The 16,736-nt window shown below is 36.7% G+C and overlaps 1 protein-coding gene across 1 annotated transcript in view; it reads left to right on the top strand.

Annotated features, from left to right (window-relative positions):
- The window catches only part of LUC7L3 (LUC7 like 3 pre-mRNA splicing factor), a 381,484-nt gene extending 364,989 nt beyond the window's left edge, over positions 1–16,495 (top strand). The window contains exon 10 of the mRNA XM_078654427.1: positions 16,356–16,495. Coding sequence (XP_078510553.1) covers positions 16,356–16,369 — 14 coding nt within the window. The 3' untranslated portion in view covers positions 16,370–16,495. The remainder of the gene's footprint in view (positions 1–16,355) is intronic.
- Positions 16,496–16,736: the final 241 nt, after the last annotated feature.

Here is a 16,736-nt window from a genome sequence, read left to right on the forward strand (position 1 = left end):
AGTGTCTCGTGTCTCTGTTTGATAAGGCAGGTGAACCCGGAGATTTTAGGCGTGCCCTGCGCCGCTCGGCCCATAAGGCCCAGTTCTCCAACTCTCTACGCATGCGCAGCCTCGTTTCGAAGCCCATGTTTTTTTTGTTTTTTTTCTTCAAGTTCAACAAGCAAACCTTTCTTTATTTCAGGTAATAAATTTGCCGCTTTCTTTTCCCGGGTCGTGTGTGTCATCCGCTGCTGTACTTTTGTAATATATTAATAATCATATTTTATCTATATTTATTTGAAACGTAGTGCCGAGGCGCCAAACGTTGATTACGTACTCCGTCCACCGCCATTTTAGTAGTTTTTCACAGTTATTTTTATTATATCTGTTACTTTCATTTTACCGTCCTCCTATTTTCTCTGTGATCGATGAGATTTCCTGCCACAGACACCACGGTGTTTGTCCTTGGCCTCTGATGTTATCAGACTTGGTCACACGTATACCTAAAAACTAATTTGAAGGACGTAAGCCACAGCCATTACAACACATGTTAGTCAACACAAAGACTTTATTAAGATTATGCGTTTATCATCCGTGGTAAATGCATACTAGTTGTAAAAGCATGCGTGGTAAAGGCATGCGTGGGAAAGCTATATGCATGCTAATGGCTTCGTGGTAACGATCACGCGTGCTTATGACCGCATTGTAATGGCTGTTTCTCCCCAATGGACACTGCAGCAACCGGGTCTGGGCGTCGTGGACTCCAGGGCAGTAGGCGGAGGGCCATGCAGCTCCTCATACAATATAGAAATCCTTGTGGGGTGATTGTTTCCGTGGTTTGAGAGGCGTGATTGAGGCCCACACATTTCATTTTGTAGGGGGGGTAGGTTTGCACTGGAAAATGTTGCATGAGGTTTGTAAATGTGGTACACATTGTTTTGTATTAAGTTGTAGTCTATCAAGAGGAAATATAACTCAGTAGTTTCCAATCCTAGTCTTGAACATCTTACTATAGTATTTCAACATTATTTTCATTGTGGACCGTCATGCCCCCCCCCACAAGATAAAAGAAGTATGTAGTTTTTTAAAATTAACTTTTATTAAAACAACTGTAAACAAAACTTAATTATAACTATATTAGAAGCAACTAGAAAAATAACTTTAACAAAAAACAATATTATAAACAAATTGTTAAATGGACTCCAAAAGATGTCCGATTGGTAATCTGCAAAACAAAAAAGAAAATTAGAGTTTAGAATTATGTAGATGTGAGTAAATGAGCTGAAGCATTACAAGTCAAGGTAACTCTACGGTTTTACGTGTGCAGTGTGCCTGATACATTTCACTTCTGTTATAGTGCCGCGTTCAAGTGGAGTCTATATGGAAATGCTTACTGCGTTACTGACACAAAAGTGGCATAACGAGGTTGTAAATATGCCGACTTATTTCTAATGCATTGCTATGAAGGCTTTGTAGATCTAGACCTCTGTGCTTACCGTTGTATAAACACTGCGGCCAAACACTTCAGCCAGTGGAATTCACAACCTCTTTTGAGCAATTCTTCTACACGTCCAAGCAGACAGCAGTGTCTATAAGTTTAGGAGAGAAAGAGAAATGATGTCACAGAGAGTGAGAGAGAGAAAGAGAGATAAAACAAAATTAAAACTGTCTCGCAGAGTCTGAAGTTGAGATTTTTTCTTGAAAAGTTAGACGTAGATTTACAAGCTCCTTGCGTCACTTTCCTCATGTTAAAAGTGACAGAAAAGTGGCGTAATAAGCTTGTAGATCTGTTTGTCAGACTGTTGTAACCTATCTGTTGTCACTGCTCGGAGGTAATTATAGATTTTACACACTCTCTCCTTTCACAAATAAAGGTAACACTGCAGTTTTACGACCGCAGTGTGTCTGATACATTTCACTAGTTATAGTGCCGCGTTCAAGTGGAGTCTATATTGAAATGCCTACTGCGTTACTGACACATAAGTGGCATAACGGGATTGTAAATATGCCGACTTATTTCTAATGTATTGCTATGAAGGCTTTGTAGATCTAGGCCTCTGTGCTTACCGTTGTATAGACACTGCGGCCAAACACTTCAGGTAGTGGAATTCACAACTTCAGTTGGGCTGTTCTTCTACATGTGCAAGTAGACAGCAGTGTCTATAAGTTTAAGAGAGAAAGAGAAATTATGTCCCAGAGAGAGAGAAAGAGAGAGAAAAGAACATTAAAACTGTCTCGTAGAGTCTGGAGTAGAGATTTTTTCTTGAAAAGTCAGACGTAGATTTACAAGCTCCTTGCGTCATTTTACCCATGTTAAAAGTGACTCAAAAGTGGCTTAATAAGCTTGTAGATCTGTTTGTCAAACTGTTGTAACCTATCTGTTGTCACTGCTCGGAGGTAATTATAGGTTTTATACAGAGATGCTGCTGTACACTACGCACTCTCTCCTTTCACAAATAAAGGTAATACTACGCTTTTATGAGTGCAGTGTGCCTGGTACATTTCACTTGTTATAGTGCCACGTTCAAGTGGTGTCTATATGGAAGTGCCCATTGCGTTACTGACGCAAAAGTGGCATAACGGGATTGTAAATATGCCGACTTATTTCTAATGCATTGCTATGAAGGCATTGTATATGTAGGCTCCTGTGCTTACCTTGTATAAACAGTGCGGCCACCGGAGTTCACCACTTGACTTGAACACTGCTTCTATACGTCAAAGTATATTCAATACGTTGCAGACAATTCCATTGCTGTTGCTCGATAGACCGTGATTGCTTCTGAAGGATGTTTGGTGAAGAAAACAAAAGGACATTTTGATTAACCATCGTAAACTAAGTTGCGAAACTACTGTCAAAAGTGAATTTTAATGTGGGTTCTTAATGTTCCGTACTTAGACTGTTGCAGCCCATTGAGTCGCAGAGTTTGGAGTTGAAAGTTTTTCTTGAAAAGTCAGACGCAGATTTACAAGCTCCTTGCGTCACTTTCCTCATGTTAAAAGTGACAGAAAAGTGGCGTAATAAGCTTGTAGATCTGTTTGTCAGACTGTTGTAACCTATCTGTTGTTACTGCTCGGAGGTAATTGCAGCAGCTTCACTGTGTAGAAATGTATAGACTACCTAGTCTTTCCTTTCACAAATAATTTGTTGTTATTTCGGAAACAAAGGGCCATATTACCAAGCAAGGGCGATACATTATCGCCGCTTTTATCGGCAGGAAACTGCCGATAAAGCGGCGATAATGGGCTTGGTAGTATGCCCTTGTGAATTCCCATAGCAGCCCATGTTAACACAAGAACCTGGGGTGCTATGGGAATTCAAGAGGGCATATTATCAAGCCCATTATCGCCGCTTTATCGGCAATTTCCTGCTGAAAAAAGCGGCGTTAATGTATCGCCCTTGCTTGATAACATGGCCCTCAATTCTTCAAGACAGTTAACTACTTCAATTCAGATAAGGTTGTATACAGCAGAGTGGACATAGTAGCGTCCAAAGGGGGGTGTATGTGAAGCCAGAGGTGCAACCACAGCCAAATTTTCAGGGGGGGGGGGCTTAAGTTCAAGCAAAAAGAAGAGTGGAGCTGCAGGGAGGGACATCAAAGCCTCATTAACAAGCAAAATGTCTTTAAAAGACCTGTGACGTACTCGGGTGCGACTGTGTGTGGGCGCAGGAAGGTATGTCACCCTAGCTGAAGCCTCGTTAGCCCAATGTGTGTTTTGTGCGACTGCTGCATACTATAGACTCTCTCCTTTTACAGATAACTTGTTGTTTCAGAAGCAAGCTTCTTTGCTCACCTTGTGCTATTGCCGTCGTCCTTGTTACATAATTCATCATGAAGTTGTACATCTAAAAGTAATTAAAAGAAAGATGTTATGATTGGTAATTGGTGCTATATTAATTTGAAGTTAGATAACATCGCTCTTTTATAGACGTTCATTGTCATATTTCTACGTACCAGGGGGCATATTATCAAGGAACGGTGATAAAATTATCGCCGTTTTATCGGCAGGAAACTGCCGATAAAACGGCGATAATGGGCTTGATAATTCGCCCTTGTTAATTCCCCTAGAAGCCCATGTTCTGGCGTTAACATGGGCTTCTATAGGAAATAATAAGGCCGTATTATCAAGCCCATTATCGCCGTTTAATCTGCAGTTTCCTGCCGATAAAACTGCGATAATTTTAACACCGGTCCTTGATAATATGTCCCTGTTTGTATTGTGAATATATTCCGGATATTTCAGCGATTATAAAAACGTTACTGCTATTGGAAAAAAAATTAAACATGTAAATTAATACATTATATAGGAGTGCTTGATAATATGTCCTTGTGAATTCCTATAGAAGCCCAGGTTATGGTGTTACCCTGGGCTTCTATGGGAATTCACAAGGATATATTATCAAGACCATTTTCGCCACTTTAGCGGCAGTTTCCTGCCGATAAAAGCGGCGATAATGTATCGCCCTTTACTGATAATATGGCACTGACGGGCATATTATCAAGGACCTGTGTTAAAATTATCGCATGTTAATTCCCATAGAAGCCCGTGTTCTGGGGTTACCATGGGCTTCTATAGGAATTAACAAGGGCGTATTATCAAGCCCAGACGCGGCCCGTGGGGGGAGTTGCGGTGGAGCAGGCGGGGCGGGGGAGGGGCAGAGTGGGGGGTGATAAACAACGGAATCTGGATGATTGCAGGTAAGTAAACAATTAAATTAATAAAACGAGTTTCGGGCCATATTATCAACAAATAGCGATACATTATCGCCGCTTTTATCGGCAGGAAACTGCAGCTAAAGTAATGGGCTTGATAATATGCCCTTGTGAAATCTCATAGCAGCCCAGGTTAACACCAGAACCTGGGCTGCTATGGGAATTTACAAGGGCCTATTATCAAGCCCATTATCGCCGCTTTATCGGCAATTTCCTGCCGATAAAAGCAGCGATAATGTATCGCCTTTTGTTGATATAAATGCCCCTTCGTTCCATGCCCTGCATCGCATTTTGCGATGCAGGGCGCGCTATGAAATTCATTTTATTAATTTAATTGTTTACTTACCTGCAATCATCCAGATTCCGTTGTTTATCACCCCCCACCCTGCCCCTCCCCCGCCCCGCCTGCCTGCCCCACCGCAACTCCCTCCACGGGCCGCGGCTGATCAAGCCCATTATTGCCGTTTTATAAGCATTTTCCTGCCGATAAAACGGCAATAATTTTAACTCCGGTCCTTGATAATATGCCCCTATATTTGTCCCTTTTTTCAATAATTTGTAGCCTCTGTTTTTTTACTTCCCTCTCTCTACTCTTACTTCTTTCTCTCTCTCGGTACTACTTTCTTTTTCTTATATTGTACTCTGTGCTCATATTGTCATTCTTTGTGTTTATATTTTCTTGTCTCTCCTCTTATTCCTTCTGTCTCTTCATTTTCTTCCCTCTCTTCTTATTTCATTTTTTTCTTGATACTCCCTGTTCTGTCTTCTTTCTCGTTTCTCTCCCTCTGTATATTGTCTGGGCATATTTACATGCCCCTTGTGCGTCTTTGTTGTTTTATTGTGTTAGTTTTTTTGATGTAATAGTGGCAGAAATAATGTAGTAAAATGCATATGTATTTGGAAAATGAATCAGTGTTGTTCACTGATATGTAGTAATTATATACATGGAATATGTATAGTCCGTTAAACGTTTTTCAGTAGTAAATGGTAAAATACATGGTCTCATTTTTTGTGTGTAATATCACACTGTGCATGTGTGTACATTAAGGATTTATGGGGCATATTATCAAAGACTGGTGTTACAATTATCGCCGTTTTATTGGCAGGAAACTGCCGATAAGACAGCGACAATGGGTTTGATAATATGCCCTTGTTAATTCCCTTAGAAGCCCATGTTAAAACCAGAACATGAGCTTCTATGGGAATTAACAAGGGCATATTATCAAGCCCATTATCGCTGTTTTATTGTCAGTTTCCTGACGATAAATCGGCGATAATTTTAACAGCGGTCTTTGATAATATGCTCCTAAGAGGCATATCACCAAGCCTGGGCGTTAAAATTATCGCCACTTTATCGACAGGAAACTTCTGATAAAGTTGCGATAATGGGCTTTATAATATGCTCAATGGAATTCCAATCGAAGCTCATGTTAGATGTTCTTCACATCTAACATGAGCTTTGATTGGAATTTCATAGAGCATATTATCAAGCCCATTATCGCCACTTTAGCGGCAGTTTCCTGTCGATAACGTTGTGATAATTGTATCACCCAGGCTTGATAATATGCCCCCATATTCGCTCCTTTTTGCATATTTTCTACACTCACTTGTCATACTCCCTCCTCTCTTGTCTTACTCCTTCCTCTCTCATTATACTATCTTCTTTTTCTTATATTCTGTTCTCTTTTTATACTTTTTTTTCATACTTGCTCCTATTTTTGCATGTTTGTCCTACTGTTTATATTGTTTCTAGTCTTTATATTCACCACTGTCGTCATAGTTGTTACTGTCTTCTCGTAGTACTCCCTGCTTATACGGTCAGTCTTCCTTTATATTTGTCTTTTCTCTATATTTTTGTCTCTGTGTCTTTTTACATTCCTTCATCTTTCTTCATCTGTACTCTTCTGTTGTTATATTCTGTTTCTTCTTATTCTTGCTGTTCTTTGCAGGTATTCCCTATTGTTTTCTCATACTTTTCTTTTTCTTCGAATACTCTTGTGTCTGTTCTCACATTTCTTCTGTCTTTTCTTATACTTTGCACTCTCTACTAATATTGTCGTCTTTTCTTATTGTGACATTTCTCTCCTCATTTTACCCCCTGTTATACTGCTCCCTGGTTTCATATTCTCCTCTCTCTTCTCTTACTTCTTAATGTGTCCTCTTACTACTGAGGTTTTCTTATATTTCCTTTTGTCCTATATTCCTTCTCTCTGTGTTCATATTTTCCACTGTTTCTTCATATTTCTTTTCTATTTTCATTTTCTGTCCTCTCTGTTTATACTTCTTAAATCTGTTCATATTGTTTGCTCACATCTGTTACTGCTCCTTGATTCACTGTATACACTCTGCAGCACTTTCCTCATATTCTCTGTCTTTTCATTCTGACCTCTCTCTTTATATTTGTTTGTCTTGTCATACTTCAGCCACTTTCATCATCCACTTTTCACTCTTTATAGTCCTCCATCTGTTTATACTCCTTCTTTTCACCTCAGACTGTATCCTCTGTTCTTGTTTACCCCTTTTTTCCTTTTGTTCCACTTTTCCTGACATTGTTCGTGCTTTCTTCTGGTACTGTTCTCTCTGTCCTTATACATACTGTCCTTTGCTAGTATTCATTTTTTGTTCTTATAGTTGCGTATCTTTTCACATATTACTTCTTTTTTTCTTTAGAGTCTTTCTCTCTCTTCTTATAGTGCCCCCTCTGTCCTCTTACTCTCTTTTTTTCTTCTTATACTCTTTCTTCTCCTCATATTTCCATCTTTCTCTTCATACTCTCCCTTACCTATTCATACTTTCCAGTTTATTCATACTTCCTTTATTCCGGTATATTGCAGTGTCTGTTTATACTCCCCTTTTTGGTTATATTTTCCCTTGTTTCATACTCCTTCCTCTTTTGTTGTAAGTCCTTTTATTTTTATAGTCCCAAGTTTGTCCTCATAATGCTCTCTGTTCTTGTAAGTAATATAATAGAATACTTGATATATTTATTTTTGTAATGTTATATATATTTTTTTATTATAGATTCTGTTTATCGATACTGAAAAACCTGTATGATGCCTACTAAGTTTAAAAAAAATTTATAATAGATTTGTGTCAAATCTAATTAAAGAAATTAAGGTATGTAAGAAAAAACATTATTTTATAAGAAGAAGAAAGGTATAGAAAATGTAGTTGAGAAAGCTTTGGAATTGAAAAGAAAATTGTTAATTTTAGTAATCAATAGAATTAGATCACTAGATAAGCCAATCCATTTAATGAAGTCCAAAAGTAAGTGGAGAAGAGTAATTAACAGAAGTAATTTTTGTAAGGTTTTTTGGGTGAATGTAAACATAGTTCAAGTCCTGAGCCTTTTTTTAATGAAGAAAGTTATCTTCAGAGTAATGATTTGTTGCATGCAGTTGACCCTAGTGGTCGTGCTTATGAGGTTAGAAATGGTTGTCCTATTAAGAAAGAGAAAATTGTTCCTAGAAATGCAGAAGAGGTGTTAGCTGGTGAAGTTTTAGGGAGATGTCCTAAAGCTCCAGTGTACACTTGGAATTGTAGTAGTATTTGCAGTGTGCGGCAAGAATCTATTGATTTTCTACGCAATTTCTTACGTAACTATACTAAGAAAAGTGTTAAACAAAAGATTAAGATGTTGCAAGGACTAGACCCTTGCAGAGTGAGAGAAAATACTGGTTTGCAAGGTCATTCTCCGGCTTATCTTTCTAAAAAAGTATGTCGAAGTGTTTTTCACCATTTCAGGATGTTAGCAGTACATCATTCTGGAATGAGGAAATTAGTGAGAACATTGTATTATGCAAAAAGTCCAGCACTAATGTTAAAAAAGTTGAACAGTGCTCTTTTGCGTGGATCTGTATCAGATGTAACAAATGTTTGTGATGAAATTCAGGTTAGTTACTTTGGTCCTCAGGAAAACAGTACAGAAACTGAGACATTAATAGAAGAAAATGTGGAAGAGAATGTAGAACATTGCAGTGTAGAACATTTTGAGCTAGAAATTATCAAGTTTAAGGTGATTTCAGGTGAAAGGCCAAATTATTCTTGTATCTGTTGTCGACGAATTCATTATAAAAATTAGACCAGGAGTGTTGATTTGTATTTAAAAAGTGAAAAGGAAAATAATAATGAGTGGAAGGATTTTGCAACTTATTTGTTGGTTGAGAATTGTTTTGATTTGGGTTCTGATTAGCGTATTTGTAAATATTGTTATAACAAATTAGATGAGAACAAAATGCCTGCTAGAGCTGTGCATATTAATCTTGAGTTGGTAAATATTCCTTCTGAACTGATGGATTTAAATACCTATGAGTCTATTCCTATGCAATGTGTGCATCCATTTCAGGCTATTGTTCGTATGGAGCCTAAGACAGGAAAATTGCCTCCTTCAGATTTACAGAGAGGATTAAAAGGAAGAGTTGTATATTTGCCTCTAGATTTAAAGAAAAATATTGAAACTATTGGTGTAGAAAATGTAAAGGATGAACCTTTAGTTATTCTTGTTAATGGCGTTCCTACTAAGAGTAAGAAAATCTGGCAAGAATTAGTGGATGTTAGGAAAGTGAAAAAGGCAACGTTGTATCTGGTAAAAAATAATCAATATTACAAAAATGTGTATGTGGGAGAAGAAGAAATAACTGTACAAGAAGTTAGTGACTTGCCATCTAGACAAATTGAAAAAATGGATGTGTCCAGAACTGAAGAAATCTACGAACATTACAGTGTTCATCCATTGTATTCCAAAGAAATGATGAGGAATGCTATATAGTTATTTCAAATGAAAGAAGCAAAAGGAAGTCCCATTAGTGTATGGGAAAAAAGCTTGGAAGCTCGTTGTTTCCCTCAGTTGTTTCCTACAGGAAAAGAAGGACGATATGATGAACGACCTGTGCAGATTCCTGCATCTGAATACCGGACGTCAAGATTATATGCAGAAGATCCAAGATTTCGACAATGTATTCCATATTTGTTTCATCTTTTGTTTGAGAGTGATTTGTCTAGACTTTCTTATGCAGTAAACCATATATTGAAAAAAGGTGTACATCGGCAAAATGTTTCGGCAAAGGAATTTATGGATAAAGTGCAGCAGAAAGATAATGTTTTGGAATGTCAGCTGATTAATCTGATGGCATGTCAGCGTGGTACTAATGAGTACTGGTACCGTTGTCACGGAGAACTCAAATGTATGCTAAGGAACTTAGGAACACCTACATGGTTCCTTACTCTAAGCTGTGCTGAATATGCTTGGGATGATTTACTTCAATTTCTTTGAGAGGCAAATCCAAATATACTAAATATCGAATACAAGACACCTGGAGAATTGTGCTCTTTGGATCCTGTTAATGTATGCAGGTATTTCAATCATAGATTCGAAGCTGTGATGTCTTTTATCACCAATAAAAAGAAAATCCTCCTCTTGGAGAGGTTCTGGATTTCTTTTGGAGAAAGGAGTATCAAGCGAGAGGTGCTCCTCACATACATATGCTATTATGGATCAAAGATGCTCCCAAATTTGGAACAGAATCAGATGATACTGTGTTGTCTTTTATTGAAGAATATGCTACATCTGATGTACCCAAAAGTACACAAGATAAGGACTTAAGACAACAAGTCTTACGATTCCAAAGCCATCGTAGTGGGAAATACTGTCGTTGAAAGTATTAAGGACAAATTCTACAGCAAATGCCGTTTTGCATTTCCACGACCTGTAATATCGAAAGGAAGAGTGAACAGTTTTATGTCATTTTTGCGACATACTATCACAAGAAAGTCTCCAAAAAATACCTACTACGTAAGAAGAAATGAAGAGTCAAAATACATAAATGACTATAACTCAGTCATTTTGTCCATGTGGAATGGTAATATGGATATTCATTATGTTGCAGACATTTCCATTGCTGTTGCTCGATATGTGACATCGTACATAACAAAGTCAGAAAAGACGGAATTGAAGGAAATGTGGGAGGAGATTTCCCACGAGAAGAGTCTAAGTAAGAAATTAAACAGTTACAGTTTAAAGATGTTGAAGCATATGAATGCTCGGATCGCTTATCATCTGCAAGTCTATACTCCAAATCTAGAAGAATCATTTGGGTGAGTCTAGGTCTTGCTGCAACACGAAACCGAGTACTTAAATCTGTACAAGAAATTGAATATTTAGCTGAAAAAGAGCCAGAAAGTACAGATATTGTGAAAACAAATATGGTGGTTACATATTATCCAAATAGAAGTCATCATCTTGAGAACATTTGTCTCTATGACGTGCTGCAAAACTATATTTTTAAACGGAATATTACAGAAAACATCAATAATGGTATATATGCCATGATTGGTACTGAAGGATGTCTGGTGAAAGAAAGAAAAGGACATTTGATTAATCACCATAAACTGAGTTGCGAAACACCTGACAGAAGGGAATTTTACTATTTAGCTCTTTTGCAACTTTTCAAGCAATGGCGTTCAGAATTGGAATTACTTGGAGATTTTGAGAGCTATGAAGATTCCTTCAATGCAACTAAACATACTATAGAATGTCCTGTTTTTGCTAATTATGTGAAAATGTTGAACGGCGAAATTGAACAAGAAGCTAAAATTGCAGCTGAGATTGCTAGAGGTAGTTCTCAAGACAGTCAAACTTCTGCTTCGATGAGTCAGGACCCACTAGAAGAATCAATTGTTCAAAATGAAGCAGAAATGTATCAAGCTCAAGAAGATGTAACAAACATAGGAAACTTGGAAGAACAACTAAATCTTGAGCAGAAAGAAATATATGAGCAAGTGAGAGAACAGATTCAGCATGGATTACTTCATGAGAAGAAAGAGTGCTCTTGCTCATCAATTGAACCTATCCGTATGTATGTGAGTGGACAAGCTGGAACAAGAAAATGTTTTTTAATTAAAGTAATCACAACTTTTCTACAGAAAACAACTGAGTCGCATTTGTCTTATGTTGTCACTGCTCCAACTGGATTAGCAGCCCACAATATTAAAGGAATTACTTTAAATTGTTTATTAATGCTACCAGTAGAGCATGAAAACAAATTAGAATACCACAAGCTATCTGGAGAAGCTTCTTGTGAAGTTTCAAGAGTGTTGAGGAAAATGAAACTTCTCATTATTGATGAGGTAAGCATGGTATCAAACTTAATGCTTGCCTTTGTGCATTTAAGAATGCAGCAAAATCTTAAAACAGAGTATGATGTATTATTCGGAGGAAAACACGTCATAGTTTTTGGAGATCTTCTACAACTTACTCCTGTAAAAGGACAACCAGTGTTTAAAACACTGGTGCATGAAGATACTCGAAAGTCTTTGGGGAGCATTGGAAATGTAAACATTTGGTCATATTTTCAGTATAAGGAACTTATTACAAATATGCGACAGGCAAATGATGCTGATTATGGAACTATTCTTCAAGATATAAGAATTGGAAAAATGACCGATCATGGCAAACAAGCTTTTTTCCAATTTGTTTCCAAATGAAAATATTGTCCCAGAGAAAATATACATGAGAATTGCAGAAAACAAATCTGTAATCTGCTTAATGCCAACACTGCGTGAATTTTCTATATTCAATGAAGAAATGTTAGTTGGAAAATTAAGAAATTATAAAATTGGAAGCAATTGATAAAATAGAACATGAAGGAATCACTATTATTTTGAGTGAAAAGTTGAAGAGGAAATTGGATTCTTTAGAGAAATCGATAAGTAAAACTGCTGGTTTAGAAAATAATTTGTTTGCATGTGTAAACTGTAGGGTAATTTTACGACTTAATTTGAATGTGGAAAAAGGTTTAGTAAATGGAGCAATGGGTAAAATTGTTGATTTTGTTAATTATGTAAATAGATGGGATTGAATTTTTAAAAATCACATTTGATGAAATTGCTGAAGTACAACAACTTAGTCGTTGTCCAGCTCGATTTGTGCTTGTAAAAGATTTGTATGTGTGCAGAAAACAGTTTCCTATTTCTTTGGCATATGCGGTGACCATTCATAAATCTCAAGGTTTAAGTGTAGATAGTGCTTTAGTGAATATTGGGCATACCGTGTTTAAAGAAGGTATGGCATATGTTGCTTTGTCTCGAGTCAGAACTTTATCTGGATTGTACTTGATTGGTTTTGATGAGACAAAGGTTAGTGCAGATGCAAATTGTGTGAAAGAGTATAATAGGTTAAGAAGAGAATATGCACCCAATTTAGGTCAATATCCAGTATTTGAAAAGTGTGTGGTATGTAGAAAAAGAAGATTTGAGAATATCTGTAGTGAAACTGTAGAGAGAGAAAAAAAACAAGATGAAATTGCGCCTGCAAGCAAAAAGAGAAAGGACCGTGTTGAAGAGAATGTTGATTTTCGGTTTGAAAATATTTGTGGTATCAACTGCTATGCTAATGTAGTTGTTAATGTTTTTTTTTCTTGAAAATTTGCAACAGCAAATTGTAGAAAATCGGGACAAAAGATTCTGTTCATTGTTGAATTCTGTTTATGAGAAATGTAGTAGTGATAAAAGTAAAATACAAAGTGTTTCTGATATTTGGAAATGTTTTGGACATATGTTCTGGTTGTACTCAATTTACGCAGAATATTCAGCAAGATTGTCAAGAATTTTTAATGTTTATGCTTGGTGTACTGGAAGATGAAGGTATACATGTTGAAAACCTTTTTGGCCTTTCTTATAAATGGCAACATGACTGTCACAATTGTTTGTTTACATGTAGCACTAACATAGACACTGAAAGATTCATGTATTTGACTTTACCGGACTGTGAATCAGTGTCTTTTAACAATCTAATTAGAGGAGCAAGTCAAAACATGGAGTGTAGCCAATGTAAATCAGAAATGTCATCAACGTTACTTATACAAATATATGGACAGTATGTTATTTTAATGCTGCAACGTTGTAGAGCTGATGGAAGAAAATTGGAAACTTTAATTAAAAATGTTGTAGCTGATCAATGTTCAATATCAGGTAGAACTTTTGTAGCTGTTGCAATTATTTTTCATGATGGTCCTTCTACCACATCTGGACATTACATTGTTTATTCAAAATGTCTGAAAGGTTGGATACATTGTAATGACAGTCAATTAGTTTTTAAGCAACGTTTGCCCAAAGAGTTACCAAATTCTTACCTAACATTTTTAAAGGCAAAATTTAAAGATCGAAATGTGCCCTTTTTTTCCCGATTACTGCTGTTTAGGTAGATTAGTCTGGTGTTGTAGAGTATTTTGTAAGTGAGGGTGAGGAGCTTGAAGGTGATCCTTTTGTTGATATTGAGGCAGTGTTGGTGTATCAGGTGGTGGGTGATGTGGCTGCAGCAGGGGACATTGATGATCACTCAGGTGGAGGTCTTTTGGATTTGTTGTAGTTGTTGTAGGTGTTTGGCTGGAATTCCTGTGTAGAGTGTTTTGCCACAGTGTAGGCCGCTGCTGATGAGGGCCTGTGTCACTGTTCTTCTTCTTTTGGTTAGGATCCACTTGTAAATGTTGCGGAGCATGTGGAGGGTGTTATAGCAGTACAAGGAAACGTTGCAGACTTGGTTACACATGGAGAGGGAGAAGTTGAGGTTGAATCCTAGGTTGTGGACATGGTTGGTAGGTGTTGGTACTGTTCACAGTGTAGTCAGGTAGCAGGAGTTGTCCGAGGCTGAGGGGGTGGGTCTGAGGATGAGTACCTTCATCTTGTCCGAGTTTGTTTACAGTGCTGCTCTTTATGTAGTTGGTGACGTCCTTCATTGTGTTGTGGACGTTGCTTTTGGTGGTATGTGACTTCTTGGTGAGGAAGAGGATGAGCTGGGTGTTGTTTGTGTAGTAGATGTTGTTGACGTTGTGATGGTGGGCTACTTGTGTGAGGGTGGCCATGTAGATGTTGAACAGCGTTGGACTGATGGATGAGTCCTGGGGGACCCGTAGATGATGTCAGTGGTTTTGGATCAGAAGGCTGGGAGGTGACGCTCAGGATTACTATTGAACAACTTCCAAACAAAGGATTTGATGCATACTATTTGGCCGTAAGGAAAAGTATGTGAAACCATTAAGGACTTTTTGTTGTGTATTTTGTCAGCATATATTTGTAAGTAACATTATTTACAGTGTATGAAAATTAATCATAATGTTTTGTTATTTTATGATTGTTTGAGATGTCATATTTACGTAAGAATTGCTCTTAGAGAAAAACATTTAAGATCTGTTTTATTTCTATTTGTTAAATTGTTATTGAGAATGTTGAATGTTTTTTTAAGATAATCTTATTGATTGTCTTTTTTTTCCCGCTGTTATGTGATGAGTACTATTGAACTCACTGTTTCTAGTGAAATTCAATATATTCTGAGAACAGCAAAAAAGGCAAATGAAATGGTTTACAAAATATTTTGTGTTGTAAAATATATATTGTAACTGTATTTTTTGTGACTTCCACAAGTGATAATTTTATAATATATAATTTTTTTATTATTTATTATGCTTAAGGTAAGTACAAGTAACTGTCAGCCACGGCCCGTGGAGGGAGTTGCGGTGGGGCAGGATGATAAACAGCGGAATCTGGATGATTGCAGGTAAGTAAACAATTAAATTAATAAAATTAATTTCGTAGCGCGTCCTGCATCGCAAAACCACAGAGTTGTGGGGAATCCTTGGTGAGGCGCGCGCTCACTAACGAGTGCGCACTTCACTGAAGACGTTCCGGAGTTCAGACCCGTTTTCAATTGCTCCTTAGACATTCCTGAAGAGAAAGTGCAAATATTTCTGTGAGAGTTAAAGAACGTTGTATGACAAGTTAGTGAGTAAGTAAACTTACCTGACATTATAGACAATATTGAATGTACTCAGTCGATGTATTTTCTCTAACTTAAAAGAAGAAATGATAACATTCGTGTTAAGCAAGGTCTTAAGGGAAAAGAACACATTGAGTAAGGAATACTAGAAAGACTTTTGAATTAAGAATGAACATTAGTGAACAACACAAGATATTCAAGGATTGACAGAATAGATAACAAGCAACTGCATAAAGAAAGGTTAGTAGAAGAACACAAGGAAATTAATAATATAAAAATTAGACAATAAACTGAGAGACCTAGGTTAATGAATGTTACGTAATTATAGGTTATAAGCAGTGAGAAAAATAAAGAATCGCAAGTTACAAGGTTGCAGATAAATACTAGAGGAGAGGCTAGTTCGAAAGTCGGAGGGGTAGATAATTAGTAGGGTTAGACTAAGTTATAGATAAGGAATAGAGATAGAGTAAACACATGAAGTATTAAAAAAGTAGTGTGATAATGATGTCTAAATATACACAGATACACAGTGTTATTCTGGACAATGAATAGTATATTTTGCATTTTAGTAAAACACATTTACTATTGTGGAATGGGTAAGGTGAATAGACATATTCTACATTTTTTAGTAGTGTATTTTACTATAACAGCCTCAGTCTTTTCCTATAGTCATAAGGAGTGACTGGTTTCAAAATTTAAGAAAAGCTAAGAACAGGATATCCTTATAAGTAATTATATTTATATAACTTTGCAAAGGACTAAAACTCTACTAATGGAATGTTATTAGATAATAGCATTTATATAGTATTTTTTGGAGCCAAAATAGGTGAAATCGGTAGTTTTGAATTATATATTCCGAAAAGTGATAACATTAACTGTTTATATTTTTATACAAGGAGCAAGAACATAAAGGAAACATTATGGAAAGAGAACAGCCTCATACTGAGGAGATTTTGGATATTACCTTGAGTATAATTGAAGAACTAATCGTATCTGTCGCAGGCAATGAGAGTGAAGAAGGGGAAATTAGTGCTGCAGACATGAGGTGTGATTTCGAAGACAAAAGCTTTGATGGAGAATTTCTGGAAGTATTAAATTATGTTGAAAGTTTAGAACAAATTAATTCAGAAACTGTTAACGAGGGAATTGATCTGAATGACATATCTGATGAACTTGTAATGGAATGTGTGTTAAATTATGAGATGTTAATAGAATAAAGTTATTGTTTAAAAATAATAAAGGTTTGAGCACTATCTACTAATGTATTTATTGTACTA

Source organism: Lissotriton helveticus, chromosome 7 (genome assembly GCF_964261635.1).
Source record: "Lissotriton helveticus chromosome 7, aLisHel1.1, whole genome shotgun sequence".
Classification (NCBI taxonomy): Eukaryota; Metazoa; Chordata; class Amphibia; order Caudata; family Salamandridae; genus Lissotriton; species Lissotriton helveticus.